An 18,291-nucleotide genomic window follows, 5' to 3' on the forward strand; every position below is an offset into this window, starting at 1 on the left:
AATACATGTGGTTATATCTTTCTCTGGAGTGCATTGACCTCCATGGCGTTGCCTGGATATAACAGAATTTGTCCCATGATCTCCTTATGCCTAATATCCAAAAGTATTATTCACAGATGTAATTTAAGTGCACCCTAATTCCTGCCTTTAAGTTGTGTTCCATCATTTTCAGCTGTCAAGAATGCCAGTGGGTTCTGCTCACTTAAATACTTTTCTTTATTTGAGATCATAGTAGACTGAAGAGTCCTAGTGTTCAATATACATTTTTACATGTGAGGGGTTTAAACTAAAGGCATCCTCTCACTTATACCATTTTAATACTATTGACTACAGTAGAATTAAGTGATGTAATTTAGTAATGAAAGAATTCCCTATGTCTATAAGTGAAGTAACTGAATATTTGAATGCTACTAGAGATTACGTAGATAATTTAAATAGAAAAGTTTAAGATATTTATTTATAACACTTCAAAATTATATTTTCAGCTCAGAAACAATGTCCATTCTTCAGGATGCTCCTGCTTGTTGTCTGCCTATATTCAAGTTCACAGAAATATATGAAAAAAAGTAGGTTCTAAATTGCACTTGTTTTAAATTACTCTTTTCAGAAGCTCACAATTCCTGTCTTGTACAGTAAATTACAATGGAGGCATAAAATAACTTTTTGCTCCTTATCAACCTCTGCATACACAATATATTGCACAAATATTTTTAACTGGGCTCCCATAACTAGTTTTTTAAAATCTCTTTAGTCTGGCTTCTTCCAAGATGGAAAGACTTGTGATTTAAATTAGCCTATTGGTTAATTTTGAGTAGCTTGTAATCTACTTTTGAATTATTTCTTACACTGTAGTTCATTATTGCATTCTGTAATTGAACATTTGTTCTAGTTTTCCACGTTGAATGTTTATTTTTATGACTAAAGTACACTTAAATCTTTTAATTTTAGATTTGGACACAAGTTAATAGCATCAGATCTGTATAAATTAACGGATACTGTGGCAATCCGTGACCAAGGAAATGGACGTTTGGTGTGTCTCTTACCCAGCAGCCAAGCACGGCAGAGTCCTTTAGGATCTTCACAGTCTCATGATGGCTCATCAGCAAATTGCAGTCCTATAATATTTGAAGAACTGGAATATCATGAGCCCATTTGTAAGCAGCATTGTCTGAATAAAGACTTTAGGTAGGCTGTGTATGAAATAGTTTTGGGTTGTTTTTTTTAAACAGAAAAAAGATTAAGTTTATCAAATTGATTTGTCCTTATACTAAATTTGTACCTTTTAAAAAAAAAAAAAAAAAGAACCATTTTTTAAATTTAAAAAAAAAAAAAAAATAAAATTAAAAAAAAAAATTAAAAATAAAAAAAAAATTTAAAAAAAAAAAAAAAAAAAAAAAAGAACCATCTTTTGAGATGTATATCTCATAGCAGATTTAATCACTGTTACATATTAAAAGTTCAAGTGTCTGATCATAAGGACTAATCAACAAAAGAGCAGAGATGGCACAACATCCATCTTCAAATCAAAGTTAGTATCATGGTTTAGTGGGCTCATCTGTTTGAGGATGTGGTGTTTATGCATTGCAGCCTAATTACTGAGGATGAAATATGCTTGTTATGTTGAGACTGAAATGCACACCTCAATCCCATTGTTGGTTAGAGGGGAAATTTTTTGATAGCGGTGAAAAAGAATTGCTTAATTTTTCACTGGGACTATAATTGTGAAGTCTTTGATAATTCCACTTAATTTACACTCCAGCTATCTTTAGTCAGCTGGCAGTCCATCATGACCTGAAAACTTCACTGTTATCTCAAAGTTAAACTTATTTCAGTGACAAATTGTGAAATAGGATTAGTTGTCAACAACCAAAGTTGGTAACCGAGCATTTGCTAGTAGTGTGCAGATAGCTGGCTGGTTACATGGTGTTGGCTCTCCTCATTGTATCCAGCTGGTAAGTCACAGTACGACAGCTACAGTAAAAGTGCATGAAATGTCTTCCTAATTACTCCTGGGGGAATTCTGTGCCAAAAAATTTAAAATGTTACATACAGTATTTTGAAATTTGCAAAATTCTGCCTATTTTATTTGTCAAAATAACACCATATAATCACATCAGTTTCAGTTATTTTGGTAATCTATTTCAAAATACCTGTCAACAAGTATGTCTGTAACAATACAGACAACAAAAAATGGAAACTTTTTTTGACAAATAGATTCCTAACTAGGCAAATAATACATAACTTTGAGTAATAATTCATTTAAACTACAATACAGAAATGTATTTCCTGCACCCCTCAGAAGCAGCCCAAAAGCTTGGGGGAGTCAGGGATAATGGAAGAGCCGAGGGAGAGGGACGTAATTGCTGGGAAGAAGCCTGGGAGTGAACCTGGAGGGTTGTTGGGCGTGGGTGGGAGAAATATGAAACAGGGTGTTTTGTTTTTTTCGCTGGAGGGGGGTGGGGGTTGTTAGGGAGTTTGGGAGCCTCTCCCATGCAGACCCTAGCTAACCCCTAGCCTCTCCCATTCAATCAGGCACATCTACCCCATCTCCATTTGTCCCTGCATTCCCCCCTTCCCCATGTGTCCTTGCACCCCACTTAGCCACACTTCCTCCCCCATCCCATGTGCCCCAGCACGCCCTTCTTTCCATCGACTCCTCCCCATCCCCATATGTCCCTGCACCCCCACTCCCATTGAGCCCCTGCCCTAGTCTGTCCCAACACTAGCCTTTCTGAACCCCAGTCTGTGAGACTCCCCAGCAATCCCATGTGCCCCGCTGTGTCTGTTTCTCCCCTCCCCACCCCCCCAATATCTTGTGCCTCCTCACCTGGCCCTATGGGCAAGGGCTGAGAGGAATGCAGCCTCTCCTCCTCCCATCAGCTGCTGGCTACTATGGCCGGTGAGCCAGCTGCCCTCTGTTCTGATATCACAGCAGCCCCTGGTGGGTGGAAGGTATAACTGAAGCTCCTCACCAGCAGAATGTATTTTCTGCAGAGTTTTAAAAAAAAAATCTGCAGTGGACATTAATTCTGCACGTGCGCAGTGGAGCAAAATCCCCCCAGGAGTACCTAATGTTACGTCTCCATTTAAGCAATTGCTGTAGTTGCCATATAAATATTATGTGAATGGGAGGGGAGGTAGTCCATGAGACTAATGTAGTTTATACTGTGAAAAGTATGAAAACCCCCACGCTCTAGCTTTTTCTCAACCTTATCTCCAGCTAGCACTAGTTTTGTATCTATATGCACCTTTCTTCAATTTGAGCATGATGTAAACAATTTGAGCATGATGTAAACGTAGTTAAGTACTTCTCTTGTCATTACAGTGAACATGAATTTGATCCAGACTCCTACAAAATTCCTTTTGTGATTTTGTCTTTGAAGACATTTGCACCACAAGTGCACAGTCTGCTGCAGACCCATGAGGGCACTGTGCCTTTACTAAGGTAAACAAGCTTAACTGTGTTTCTTTTAATGTATGAATAGATATGGTAAGGATTTTATCTCCTCTCTTTTTCTAATGAAACGTTTATGAACATGCTGAAGTGCTGTTTCTCTTCAGCTTCATTTGTCAAAAAATCTGGGAGCAGTTGAATAAAGACTATTTTTATTGTGGATTAAAAAAATGTTTCAAATAAGGTTTGTTTGGTTTTTTGTTTTTGTTCGTTTTTTTAAAGGCATACAAAATCTAAGCTGTGTCTTGGTTATGAAATATTCACAGGAAAATTTTGTTAATAGGATGTCTAAAAAGTTCTTTGTGCAAGAAATGTATCCTTTATATTATTGGTATTTATGGAGGGGATTATTGGTTATTTGTATGTTGTTCATAATATTTTAGTAATTGGAATTTTTCTGTTCTCACCTTTTTGTTTTTTAAAGCTTTCCTGATTGTTATACGTCAGAGTTCAGTGATCTAGAAATGGTGCAGGAAGGCCAGGGAGGTGTTCCCTTGGAGCATCTTATCACCTGTGTTCCTGGAGTTAATATTGCCACTGCCCAAAACAGCATTAAAGTTGTTAAGTGGATACACAACAAACCACCCCCCCCAACTACAGGTAGATAACACTTTTTATCTGGCTTTTTCTCTGCGACTGGGTAGCCAGCAGTAAAGGAAGGACTCTGTTTCACTATGATTTTTTTTAATAGTGGTTAAATTATTTAGCCTTTTTATTCAGTCTTCATAACTTTTTTTTTAAAATCTGTTTTTTAAATTGTCTGTCTTGAAGAAAAGTTCTGTTGAACAAAAAGGTGCTCATATTAGTTGCATACAGTAAATTGTTCTCAAGGTTTTAATAGAAAATTTGAGTATTTGTTGTTTTCAGTGTATATTAACATTTCTAAAATTATTTAGATATTCCCTCATTTGTGGAAGAATAGTATTAATAAACTCTTAGTAACATGATGTCTATCTGAAATGAACATCTCATTCTAAAAAAAAATTTCTCCTTCTAGATCCTTGGCTTTTACGTTCGAAGAGCCCTGTAGGTAACCCACAGCTTATTCAGTTCAGTAGAGAAGTGATAGATCTACTTAAAAGCCAACCATCTTGTATCATACCTGTCAGTAAATTCATCCCAACATATCATCATCACTTTGCAAAGCAGTGTCGTGTGTCTGACTATGGGTATTCCAAGTTAATGGAGTTACTAGAAGCAGTGCCGCATGTATTACAAGTGAGTTCAATGTCACTTTTTTTTGTTTACACATATATTCACAGCTTGAATCAGCTGAGTTCATGAGTGTGTCAGTGGTTGGCACAGAATGTATTTGTTCACCTACCTTGTCCATTTCTACAAAGGAGATGGCTGTACCTAGGATTCAGTTGTTTACCAGTTCATTTATTTTTGAGATTATAACCATGACAGCTATTATTGTGTTTTCAGAACTTATGAATATATGTAAAGTTCTCTTAGATCTAACTTTCATAGATTCCAAGGCCACAAGGGACCATTGTGATCATCTAGTCTGAGCTCTTGTATAACAGAAGCCATAAAACTTCCCCAAAATAATTCCTAGAGTCTGTCTATTTTTAGAAAATTAACCAACCTTGATTTAAAAATTGCCACTGATGGAGAACTTTGGTAAATTATTCAAATGGTTAATTACCCTCACATTTAAAAACGTAGCATTATTTCCAGTCTGAATTTATATAGTTCCAACTTCTAGCCATTGCATCGTGTTATACCTTTGTCAGCTAGATCGAAGAGCATATTATCAAATATTTGTTATTCATGTAGGTACTTGTAAACTGTGATCAAGTCACTGCTAAACCTTCTTTTTACTAAGCTAAATCTGTAGTGGTCGACTCAAGAAGCTCAAACTTGAGGTTATGTAGTTAATCGTGAAGTCTCCTTTTTGTCTTCACGCTTGTGGTGTTCTCTTCAGCCGCCTTGGTTAGCTGGCTATTTGGATAATACTCTCACCTGCATTTAGACAGAGCAGAGCATCAGTATTACTAGTTAATTAATGGAGATATCCTATCTCCTAGGACTGGAAGGGACCTTGAAAGATCATCGAGTCCAGCCCCCTGCCTTCACTAGCAGGACCAAGTACTGATTTTTGCCCCAGATCCCTAAATGGCCCCCTCAAGGATTGAACTCACATACTAGTTGGGACTGTCTGAAACTGAGTAGTCCTGATTTTTATAAAGTAATAGTGTTTGAATGATCAGGGAATCCTATGCAGTCTTTTGGACACATGTAGCTTTTTAGTAGTGTTTGTTAACATTAGCTGGTCTTAGAAAATGCATACTATTGTGGATTTTACAACAACCTCCACTAAATCACCTGTACAACAGGTATGACAGTTCTCTTGGAGGAAGCGTTTGTTGTGCTTTCCTAATGATCCATGATTTGTTATGGAAGTATATGGAAAGAGAGCTTCTCATAGTCATGCACTTGATATTTCTTACCACAGTCTGTCCTCCTTTTTACCTAATAGCTCATAACATTATTTACTGTGGAGGGTGGCAGGAGGTCACAAGTGATCAGTGTTGAGAAATCACTGCTTGGCTTTTATGCTGTTAAGAGATTTATTGTTGTTTTATGTTCTAGATTCTTGGCATGGGCTCTAAACGCTTGTTAACCCTAACATACAGGGCCCAAGTAAAACGTTTCACTCAAGACTTATTGAAACTTCTCAAATCCCAGGCCAGTAAACAAGTTATTGTGAGAGAATTCTTACAGGCTTATCACTGGTAAGTTGTTTTCGTCTTTACCAAATATCAAGACATCTGCTGTCCACATTTGCACCTGCTTTTCTTTAAAAGTGTAATGTAAGAGGGGTTGGCACTCAGAATTCTAATACAAAAACATGATACTACATTGTTGTCTTTTCATTGTGATGTTAGATTATCAGAAGGTGGAATTTATCAGATTTTAGAAACGATTGAAAATAGTCCATTATTACTATAGGAACTTTTTGGAATGCAGTGCAGCATTACTTTAGCACTTAATTTTTCAATTGTCTTAAAACTGCTACTTCAAATTGGGGTACTGTATCTTGTTAACTTACTCCTTAAGGCATGGTGAATAAATGTAATCATTTAAGCGCAATGCGTGGCATACTTGTAATGCAAACTAGCTTGAGAAAGTAGGTGCTATTTTGCGTTGTTGTTTTTTTTTCTTTTTGTGGAAAAGGAGACTGTCTTCTTTCAATCATGGAGAGAGAAAGAGGAGGAAGGGGTTGGAGGCGGGAGTTCAAACCAGTATAATTTAGTAGCTCTAGCAAGGGTATCTGATCGATTGGGGGAGTAATAATGGGCAAAAATCCAAGAGGAATTAGTGCTGTCTTCACGTTGCCAGTAACATTCCATCTCTCTGATATTCTTAGATTAGCAGAATCTTTTTGAAATCAATCTCAGCATGTTACTTTCCCTAGCGTGAAGTCAGGAGGAAGCAGCTGACACATATCTTCAGGAGACTGTAGCACATGAAGTTTTATATACGGCAATTGCTGCCTTCTTGCAGTACAAGAAAATATGCCATGTTTGCTTGTTTTAGTTTGTCTTGTGAAAAGTTTTTGTTTTTGTTTTAACTCCAAAGCTACTATATAAAGTTCTGGATTAGTGAAGTAACGTTCTTTAAAGTCTCATTTTTATCATTTAAATCAGTCTGAGGCACCCAGTAGTTGATATACACAACTTCACTCTTCATTCAACATGCATCTGAAGCACCAGTGTATGACTTAGTTCTGAAGTTAATAGGAATATTTGATTTTGTGCACTTGATTTACAAATGTCTCCTGGGTTTATGGGTTCTTAAGTGCTTATGTCACTAGCAGTGTGAAAATGCCTTTCATGTCACTGAAGTGTGGGTTCTGTCTTGATAACTAATTATATTTCTGTTTTTTTTGTTTGTGCAAACTAATTGCTAACTTGCACATTTAATTGTCCTGTGTAAAATACATCAACATTCTGAAGTTGCTTTACAATTTTCTTCTTAAACTATTCAGGTGTTTCTCTAAAGATTGGGATGTTACTGAATATGGAGTGTGTGAGTTGGCAGATATAATATCAGAAATTCCAGATACAACAATCTGTTTGTCTCAGCAAGACAATGAAATGGTAATTTGTATCCCCAAAAGAGGTATGGCCATATCATCATTTTGATCTGTAAAATAATAGTTTATTAATTTTAAAAATGACATTCTGCCTTCACTATTGCCAGTATATTTTCTGTTCTCACATAACTTCAAATTAGCTAATTGGGTAAAGCAAATCCAAATGTATAATTAAGTTGTCCCTCTCCTCTCCTTTGACGGTTTTCTTCTATACTTGTTGCCAAATTATGCCATTATATTATCATAATCCCATGATTGAGAGGTAGTTATGTATAATCCTAGCCATTTAAAAAGCAAAATTTCTGTAATGGAATAAATGGAATGTTATGTTATTTGTATTCATTGTACTAAGTAATAAGTTTAGTTAAACTTTGTGCAGGATGGCTAGAGGGGGAGAAATTGTTGGAGTATGAGACAAGAAAACTTGCTTAGTAAATACTGCACAGTGATTGCCACATGATTTATTATTTTACAAAGTAAATGTGTAAACATGAAGGCAAGTTCTTCCAACAAAAAAATAATAGTTAATTTTTGTGGCTGATACAAAGCTAAAAATATGCTAACGTTGATGCCCTGTATTTTCTTTATATACCCTTTCTTGCCTTGTAAACTAACTATTCTGTGGCTGTTCACTTTGTTTTAATGTCTTTCACTTTTAGAACGTACCCAGGAAGAAATTGAAAGAACAAAGCAATTCTCTAAGGAGGTAGTTGACTTGCTGCGTCATCAACCCCATTTCCGAATGCCCTTTAATAAATTTATTCCTTCTTACCACCACCACTTTGGCCGTCAATGCAAACTTGCTTATTATGGGTTTACCAAACTACTTGAACTTTTTGAAGCCATACCAGATGTCTTGCAAGTAAGTTCTCGAAATTTTAAGGTATATTTAAGCATTTTTCAGATCACACCTGAATAGACTGTATTCTTACTATCATCAAGAGCTATTTCCAGGTAGTTAACTTCACTAGGAGTTGTGAATTGTGTATCTGCCTGCACTTCTAACCTTTCATGATTATACTTGGTTGGTTAGTTATATTTACTATTTTTCATAGACCACAGAAAGTGTTTTTTGTTTTGTTTTGTTTTATTTATTTATTTATTTAAAGGATGCTATCAGGTTAAAGACTTAAACTTAAAAAAAACAAAAAAAAACTTTATGTAAATAACCTTGAATTATTGAAACTGAATTTTAAAAATCTAGTTCACAACAAACTTTATTTACTTTCTCTATTTGACTTAGTTTAGACAATAAAAGCAGACTAAATTCAATAGCTTAAGCAAGACTTACTTGATTGTCTCTCTTGAGGAATGTCTGTTAACTCTGCTTGCTTTCATGTAGATACCTTATGTAAAGTAGCTGAATCGTTATGTAAAATAGTTACATAAATATCTAATATCCTTTACTGAATGTTAGTTGCAACTGGGTTTTCTGGTCAGTTTAGGTAAGTAACTTCATTTTTTATATTTATTTTATTTTATTTCATTTTTTTTAAGGTATTAGAATGCGGAGAGGAAAAAATTCTGACTCTGACAGAGGTGGAACGGGTCAAAGCTCTAGCAGCCCAGTTAGTTAAACTGCTGCGATCTCAGAAAGACAACTGCCTTATGATGACTGATTTACTTACAGAATACAGTAAAACGTTTGGTTACACATTGCGCCTTCATGACTACGATGTCAGCTCAGTTCTAGCTTTAATGCAAAAACTTTGCCACGTTGTGAAGGTAAACTGTTTTTAGTGTCTTTATTTAATAAAAAAAAAAAAGCCTAGATTTCATCTGTTTGTAGAACAAAAGACATTAGATTCCCTGTCTAAACTGTTTTCAAATATCCAGATTGCCTGTTTAATTTATATTTTTACCTCATTTCATTGCAATGGGAATCATTGGGTTTCCCCCTCCCTTTGAAATTCCTTAGTGTTTTGCTCAGAGAATTGGTGCTTTGACTTTTTCTGATTGAAAGAAAATACATAGACCTGTAAACTGCTTTGTCCTATAGAGCACCAGAGACTATAAAACTGCTGCAGCAGAATTATTTCTAAGGTCAAAATATTTCCCTATAGAAAGCTTTTTTTTTTCTTTTACAGTTTAGATTATGTAATGGAAAATGTTTGTATCCAAAAAGGCCTAACCCATTTTATAGAACTCAGACTCATTCATTTTTCTTCTGTTTTTTAACATCAAAATTCTTCAGGTTGCTGACACAGAATCTGGTAAACAGATTCAGCTGATAAATAGAAAGTCTCTACGTACTCTGACTGCACAACTACTGGTATTGATGATGTCTTGGGATGAAACCACCTTTCTTTCTGTTGATGAGCTTAAAAGGCATTATGAAAGTATCCACAGTGCTCCCCTTAATCCATGTGAATATGGATTTATGACCTTAACTGAACTCCTGAAGAGTCTGCCTTACTTGGTTGAGGTATGGAAACTACTAGGAAAGCTGATTTGGTTTTCAGAACCATACTTAAATCTTATTCACTTTATTTGGCTTTAGTTGTGATACAGTATGTGGGGCTTCCTTGTACTTTCAAAGGATATTACTGTGACTAACAGAAGCATAAGTTTGTATGGTGACATTGCTTTGCTTTTGTGCAGGTTTTTACCAATGATGTGGCAGAAGAATATGTGAAACTTACAAATCTGTATTTGTTTGCAAAGAACGTGAGGTCCTTGCTTCACACGTACCACTACCAGCAGATCTTCCTTCACGAGTTCCCAACAGCATATAGCAAATATACAGGAGAAGTGTTGCAGCCCAAAATATATGGATATAATAGTCTAGAAGAGCTCTTGGGAGCAATTCCACAGGTCTGAAGAACTTTATTACTGCATCATAATCTTAAATTAATTTTAAGATTCCTGAATGGCTTCAGTAACAGTTTCTTGGAGCATTTAATTTAAATACATTATATAACTGAAATTCTGCTTCATACTCTGTATGATCTGCTGCTATAGTTACAAGGAAATGCATACTAGACATGTAACATATTTTAACAATCTCAATTTTGCTGAACTGGACTGGTCAACAGACAGCCATATTTACTCAGTGTATTCATTGTTTGAATCAAATGAATGCATATGTAAATAAAAATGCAGTAAAAACTCCACAAAACCCCCACTCCTTTATGGAGGAAAAATGTTGTTAGCATCCACCAAGTGAGAATTGATTCTTCCTATAGTTGCTAAAGAGAAACAATGTATTGCAGTTGCTGAGTTGCATATTTATTGTGCTAGGTTTACCTCATAATGTCCCAGTAGCCATGTAACTTTGAACCCTTACTACTAATCTAAAAGCCATGGGAATGCTACATATTTGAATTTTAGTGTGGAATCTCAAATGTCAGCCAGTTGGTTTATACACTCTAAGACAGAGGTGGGCAAACTACAGCCCAGGGGCCACATCCGGCCTCCAGACGTTTTAATCTGGCCCTCGAGCTCCCGCCGTGAAGTGGGGTCTGGGGCTTGCCCTGCTCCAGCTGGGGAGCGGGGTTGGGGTCTTGCCCTACTCCGCACAGCTCCTGGAAGCAGCGGCATGTCCCCCCTCCGACTCCTATGAGTAGGGGCAGCCAGGGGGCTCTGCATGCTGCCCTCACCCCAAACGTTGCCCCTGCAGGTCCCATTGGCCGGGAACCGCAGCCAATGGGAACTGCAGAGGCGGCACCTGCAGACAGGGCAGCGTGCAGAGCTGCTGGCCGCGCCTCCGCGTAGGAACTGGAGGGGGACATGCTGCTGTTTCTGGGAGTTACTTGAGGTAAGCGCCGCTGGGAGCCTGCCCCCCTGACCTCCTCCCATGCCCCAACCCCCTGTCCCGGCCCCAACCGTGATCCCCCTCCCGCCCTCCGAACCCCTCGGTCCCAGCCCGGAGCACCCTCCTGCACCCCGAACTCCTCATCCCCAGCCCCACCCCAGAGCCTGCACCCCCAGCCAGAGCCCTCACGCACCCCAACCCCCAATTTAGTGAGCATTCATGGCCCGCCATACAATTTCTATACCCAGATGTGGCCCTCGTGCCAAAAAGTTTGTCCACCCCTGCTCTAAGATATTAAAAAATCTTTAGTTTACTTGAAAAGCTTATGACCAATCTTTTTGGAGAACAGTTTACAATAACAGCTCCCCAATCTGTTTTGAAAATATGGGGCTGAAAAATGCATGAGCTTCAGACATCCTGTTGTGCTGTTTAGCATCTCTTATTTATCAAGACAAGACTTTTAATTGGGCAATCTAATGTGAATAGTCTGAGTTAGCTTGCATTCCTTTAGAACTTTTTTCATAGTGTGTGAGTAGTAGGGATTAGGTGTTGAGGTTAGTGTGTGCGCTCTGGTTACATTGTACTTTTGTCTTATAGGTGGTTTGGATCAAAGGACATGGGCATAAGAGAATTGTAGTACTAAAGAATGACATGAAAAGTAAGTAAGCCAATTGAACTTTATAAGCCAACTATCACACTGAAGTTTACAAGTATCTTTTTAGAGGTGATCAGAGACCAATTAACTTGCCTTTTTTTGAAGCTCGTTTTAGCTCACCCAGTTTTTCCCCTGCTGATCATGTGGATGATCATGGAAATCAGCTTACTGACAGTAATGGACACATGGAGAGTCTAGGATCCGCTACATCAATGGAATTAAAACTAGGAACACCTAGTGATGGTAATGCAAACTTAATGTATATAATAAAGTTGTTCAGTCTGTGGAGAAATACACTGAAAGCAGTATTGGGGAAAGAGCTGTGGAACTTAGTATTCAAAGCAGCACGGGGGAAAGAGCTGTGTGACTTAGTTATTTGAAGTAAACTTCTGTGATGTAAGGAGTTTAAAGCTATCAGACTTCTTTCACAAAGGTCTTAGACATATATTCCTCTTTATGTGAGGTGGAGCCTGTTTCTGTGCGCTCCTGAGGTTTGATCTTCCAAGTTGCAGAAAACCTTTTTCAGATGAGTTCCCTTAACTCCCTTCGCCTCAATGGAAGTTGAAGACAAGCTAAAGCAAGATTAAATGCAAATGATGATGGCCCACTAGGGGATTCCACGAGCAGAGTACCTGTACCTCGACGTGCAGCTGTAGTACTTCCTTTTTTGCATATGATTTGCAGCCTTAGCTCTCCCTTGCTGCTGCTACATCTGCTAATAGCAGTGGTAGTTCTGTTGGTGTAGTCTTCTTTTTTTTTTTTTTTTTTTTTTTTCCAGCTGCAGGTAGCCAGGAGCCTGGGCCTTGTTGCACAGACCTTGCCATGGTTACCAATTCCTTTGTCACCTCCATGCTGGATTACTGTAATAGAATGGCCCTTGAGACAGACGCTTTAGTTGATGTTGGGAGGAACCTACTAGGACTGTTTCTATGAGGAGTAGGATAATGTGCCCTGAACTCACTACCGATTCAGGGTATGTCTACACTACAGAGACTATGCTGGCCTGGCTACATTGCCATAGCTATGCTGATATATAACCCTGTAGTGTAGACATAGCCTACATTGATGGAAGGTGTTCATCTACCTCCCCGAGCTACAGTGGAAGCATTCTTCTGACAACATAGCTGTGCCTACACTGGGGGTTAGGTCAGCATAGTTGTGTCGGTCGGGTGTGGATTTTTCACGCCTATGATAGGTTGACATAGCTACATCCAACTTTTACGTGTAGACCAGGCCTTGTTCAAGATGCAATTAAATATGTTCTTTAACATCTTACCTGGTTAGGGATCAGTTCTTTAAGAGAACACGTCCTCTTGCAATGGTTGATAGGAGCTTGGTATTTCTACATGGAAATAGTGTCTGAGTGTGGCAGCTGACTTTCTTGCTTAAAGGCTCTTCCTCTGGAACTTACTCCCTTGCCCCTCTCTCTCAGGGTCCAAGCTTGGCAAACGTCAGGTCATATTACAAGGGGGTGGGGTTTGTGTCAGGCTTTGGGTTGAACAAATTTCAGTTTGGGTTTAGTCAATAAATCCCCTTAGAGCATTTTTGCTGCAGACTAGGCGTTTATCAACTATTCATATATTTACTATGGCATTTAGATATTTAAAATCATTTTATTTTTGCAGTTTCTAATCAAACTGAACAAGAACTCCTTTGCCTCACAAATACATCACCTGTTGACCTCTTGTGTGAACCAGTTCCTTCCTGCCTACCATCCCCACAACTGAGACCTGATCCAGTCATCCTTGAGTCTGCAGACCTCATTCAGTTTGAGGATCGCACTCCAGCTCTCTCTGGTAAGAGTTAATAGCCATAGGGCAGGTATCTGGAAGCTAGGTCTACGTTTACAGTGGCATGTAGAGTACAGACACTGCATGCCCAGCTAGAATAAGTATAAATAGCAGTGTAGGTGGTGAGAGACGGGTTAGGCAAGGTAGAGTACCCTGTGTGCCTGAGTCCCCAGGTTATATACTCTACATGGCTCTCTACATGCTTAAGCAGTGCCTCCCTTGTCTACACTGCTGCTTTTATTATTTTATTGTCCCATTGCCTCCCCACTGCCAGAACCTTTCACTGTGACACGTGGCTACACATGTAGCGCCTGTACTCTACACCTCACCTTAAGTGTAGATCTAGCCTACATGGTACTTACCAGACTTTACTGATAACTTTTTTTAAAATTTGAAAATGAAACATCAAACAAATGGCTGATCATGATCCACTGACTTTTTGTGGATTTGCTTCCAATATATTGTACCTTATATGGAGGTGTTCCATCTGAAGCTGTCAGTGCTTTACAAACAATTAATCGACAATGCTCTTGTGAGGTAAATGCAGAATTTACAGGAATCACTTCCTCCTCCATTAAAATGCAGTCATCATTACAGTGGCACATGGCAGTAGTTTAGCAACCTGCAGAAGCCCTTTTAACAGTAATTTTACGGTACTTCACATGAAGTATTTGAGACAGTTATTGTGGTTTGTGAATTAGACTCATTTTACAGATAGATAAACCGAGACACATATTTAGTGTTAAAACCAAATATCAAATTAACAGCAGAGATGAGAACTGAACCAGAGTGCTGTGGTTCTTAAATCTGCTAGTCACACTTCCGCACAGAGAGAACTCTTATCATGTGATTCTCCTGCATAGCTGTAAAAGAATCTGATTTTGAAAGTAAAATATTTGTAAATAATTTAGCTGTTGTATTTATTTTAGAGATGATGATTCTAACAGAAGAAGAAAAAAAAAGAATTGTTACCACAGTAGCAAAAGGAAACTTGAGCTGTGGCCCTGTGGTATCTGGTGCCACAGAGAATTCTTCAGTGCCTCCCTACCAATCTTCTGAAACTCAACTAAGCAAGGAAGCAATGGACAGCCCAGCCAAAAAGCAACACAAAAACAAAGTGAAATTGGCAGCAAACTTTTCACTTGCACCTGTAACCAAGCTTTAAATTTTCTTCTAGTGTGAAAGACAAATACTGTTGGACTCTGCACAAAAATATAGCTATTTGGTAGCCCTTACGTATTTTAATGAGAAGGCCTAGAAGTCACTTAATTTGTATTTAGATGTATTCTGTGAAGATTTTGTTCTTTTTACACTGATCACAGCTGTCAGCAGGGCAAACTATTTTTATTATTTTGAAAAAACTTCCAGTATTCATTAAATTATTCTTAACAAGTTTTATTTCCCCCCACACCCCCCATAAACCAATGGTGTTCAGTTACAGCAAAATATGCTCAACTAAAGTGGAATGGATTTTATTTTCTTTAAGCCTCATCGGTGGTGTAATCCTACATGTAGCATAATATATTCTATAGGCTGTTGCTTACTGATTGTTTCAGACAGTATTAATAAAATGCATGATCTGTCTTTAAAAGCCTGTTGAGGAATTTTAACCGTTACGGGATTGGAATGACAAAGTGTGGTGGGTTTTTGATTGTACTGAGGGGAAGCTTGTGTTATGTGCAACTTCTGGTGATTTGTAATTGCATTGTAATTCCTTTCACGTAAAGATGTCTGTAGAAGATTATGTGGATTTCTTGCAAAATTTGTTTTAAATGTTTTGTGAAACTTTCAGTTCCGTTGAGGAGCTTTCTAGGAAGTTGAGGATGTTTTAAGCTTCCCTTTTATGTTTAGTTCCAGTTCGACATGGATTGGGTTAAGGAAACAAGATTGTCTTGGTGTCATGAGTTTAAAGTAAAATGAAGACACACTATTGTGTCTGGAAATGAGGTTACTAGAAAGATTCCAATATTTCTAAAATATGCATTTAATGCATAAATTATGGATCATAGAGCAGGTGATGTAAAGTGCTATAAGATGGAAGGTATTGATGCTATTTCCACTTGCAAGGAAAGTTCTAGCTGTATGTGGAAATGCCAAGGTTATTCTGCTTAACCTTGTTTCCATTTTTTAAGCATGTTTGGTAAATGGGAAGCTTACTCTTCGTTGCATTGTCTTTTAACTGTGTCTGTTTTTATTCTAATATTTACTTCTAGTGTTGGAAGCTTTTTTCAGTTTTTTGTGGTATTTTGTGTTGGCTTTTGGAAAGGCCAGCCTTTGGAACGGAGGTAAACCAGTGGGAATGGCCTTATTTCTAGTTGGCTGAAATGTCCTGTGAGTGAGGCTTTATACCCATTTTGGGTAAACTTGGCATTTACAATGGGTTGTATTTGCCAGGCAGACTAAATTTCCTGTAAAATTGAAAGAACGTATACCTAAGGTTTTCCACTGGTTGAATGGTTTCTTTTTTAGATGGATTATATTTTGTAATGTACAAGAGAGATGAAAAGTGGGCTCAGATTTCATAGCCAGCAGTTGAAAATGCCACGAAATAATGGCTATAGACAGAATTTTACAAGTCAGATTTTGTTAAAAAATCTTTTAAATATAGCCAAGTATTACCAATACTAAACTTACAGCCATTATGAATACAGGGAAACACTTGGAAGTTTCTCTGAGCATTATGGCACAGTGTTCGAGTCCTTATTAAACCTCTACAGACATAGTGTTATAGAAAGCAAAAACAGAATGTAAATTTTTTTAGAATGCTTTTAATAATTTCATGAGTTAAATGTAATACATCTGCTATCACCTTACATGGTTTTTGTAAGGTTAACAGTGATCATTTAGATCTTTGTTTCAGTAGTGTGTGCAAAAAAATTGTAAAACTATATTTTCATGAGATGCAATTACAAATCATCCAGAGCGCTAAGTAAACCAAATGATTGATGCTATAGAGGAAAAATTGAGGTACAACTCTGTACTATGTTTATGTGAATGTGGTGGTTATACCATTTATGGAGGTCAGCATATATATATATATTTTTTGATTCATGTGTAATTCTGATTATATTTCTGTTTGAAAGTAATAGAATACATTTTGGGGAAGTTGTGTTCATAGAGTAACAAAATAGCCAATTGAATTGCAATATATTTTTTTATCCAGAGGTTAATTGAATGATGTGACTTACTGATTCAAAACAATTAGGACCATGATATTCTTTAATTTACAAATTAATTGTACTAATTTAGATTCATGTCTGTTTAAAAAAAAAAAAAAAAATTGTTACTGAAGTCCTCAACTTATGTGCACTATAGCTTCTCGGGGTGGGAGGAGGAAGAAAAATGTTTTTCATAGCTGTCTATTTTGTTAGACACTTTCTTTTGTGGCTCAAGTGCTGTTTTGTGTGTTGGGACCAAACGGTTGTGTCAATAAAATTTTCAAGCAAGCATATAACTCTTGTCTTATTTACCTAAGAACAGACAAATATCTTAGAATTCTTGTTTATTACTTTCCCCTCCACTCTCACCAAGTTCAGTCATCCCGGCAAAGTAAAGCAGTAAAACGTTTGATCTGTAAAAACCCAGATTAAAACCAACAGCAAACCTTCCCATGAAATTCTTTAAAATTCCAATTATGCAATTTAGATATAAATATATCCCCTGTGCAGTTTTTGAAGAGCTGGATGAGCATACCAGAAGTCCTGAAATTTTACTAGTCTGGATTTTTAAAAATATGTGTTTCTTTTCATGAAACCTCCTCAAGTGTATATGCTATTGGCACAAAGGCTGCTTCATATACATAATAGGTCCTGAATGAATAAGAACTACTTTCAATAGTAAAGTGAGCAATTTTAGTTGCAGCTACTTAATTCAAGATTAATAGAGAACTTGTATACAGACCCAGGTAAACAAGATGAATGCCAAAAATAATTGCCCTTAAATGTGGGAGAAATGAAGGTGGGTAGAAGCAAATGGATTCTCTAAAACTGCAACAGCTGTTCCATAATTACAATCTCTCTCACACACCCACACCTCTTTTTTTTTTTTTTAAAGGGTTGACAACTCTCCTGGTTTTGCCAGGAGTCTCCTGGAATCAGGCTCTATCTCCCAGAGGCTACTGAAGCCAAATGGGAAGATTTTAGGCCACTAAAAGTCTGGCAGTGCAGCAGGGCTAAGGCAGGCTCCCTACCTGCCCAGGCTCTGCGCAGCTCCTGGAAGTGGCTGGCACATCCCTGCTGCCCAGGGGGGAGAGGGGGCAGGGGGCTCTGCACACTGCCCTGAGTGCTGACGCCGCAGTTCCCATTGGCCAGGAACTGTGGCCAGTGGGAGCTGCGGGAGCGGTGCCTGCAGGCAGGGGCAGCGCGTGGAACCGCCTGCCCCTCCCCCTCCAGGGGCTGGACATGTTGGCCGCTTCTGGGAGCCGTGTGGGACCAGGGTAGGCAGGGAGCCTGCCACTGACCGAGAGCTGACCAAGGTAAGCGCCGCCCAGCCAGAGCCCGCACCACTCTCACTGTCCCACACCACACACACCCT

At 38.1% G+C, this 18,291-nt stretch overlaps 1 protein-coding gene across 2 annotated transcripts in view; it reads left to right on the plus strand.

Moving 5' to 3' along the window:
* MARF1 (meiosis regulator and mRNA stability factor 1) overlaps positions 1-17,200 on the plus strand; it is a 36,042-nt gene extending 18,842 nt beyond the window's left edge. For both annotated transcript variants that reach the window (XM_026650653.1, XM_026650654.2), the window contains exons 13-27: positions 486-566; positions 949-1,185; positions 3,326-3,445; positions 3,879-4,054; positions 4,452-4,672; positions 6,053-6,195; positions 7,452-7,585; positions 8,219-8,421; positions 9,057-9,284; positions 9,754-9,984; positions 10,161-10,373; positions 11,911-11,971; positions 12,074-12,211; positions 13,594-13,764; positions 14,688-17,200. In XM_026650653.1, coding sequence (XP_026506438.1) covers positions 486-566; positions 949-1,185; positions 3,326-3,445; positions 3,879-4,054; positions 4,452-4,672; positions 6,053-6,195; positions 7,452-7,585; positions 8,219-8,421; positions 9,057-9,284; positions 9,754-9,984; positions 10,161-10,373; positions 11,911-11,971; positions 12,074-12,211; positions 13,594-13,764; positions 14,688-14,923 — 2,593 coding nt within the window. In that variant the 3' untranslated portion in view covers positions 14,924-17,200. The remainder of the gene's footprint in view (positions 1-485; positions 567-948; positions 1,186-3,325; positions 3,446-3,878; positions 4,055-4,451; positions 4,673-6,052; positions 6,196-7,451; positions 7,586-8,218; positions 8,422-9,056; positions 9,285-9,753; positions 9,985-10,160; positions 10,374-11,910; positions 11,972-12,073; positions 12,212-13,593; positions 13,765-14,687) is intronic.
* The last annotated feature ends 1,091 nt before the right edge of the window (positions 17,201-18,291 follow it).

The sequence above is a fragment of the Terrapene carolina genome, unplaced genomic scaffold (assembly GCF_002925995.2).
Source record: "Terrapene carolina triunguis isolate 2854851 unplaced genomic scaffold, T_m_triunguis-2.0 Scaffold93, whole genome shotgun sequence".
Classification (NCBI taxonomy): Eukaryota; Metazoa; Chordata; order Testudines; family Emydidae; genus Terrapene; species Terrapene triunguis.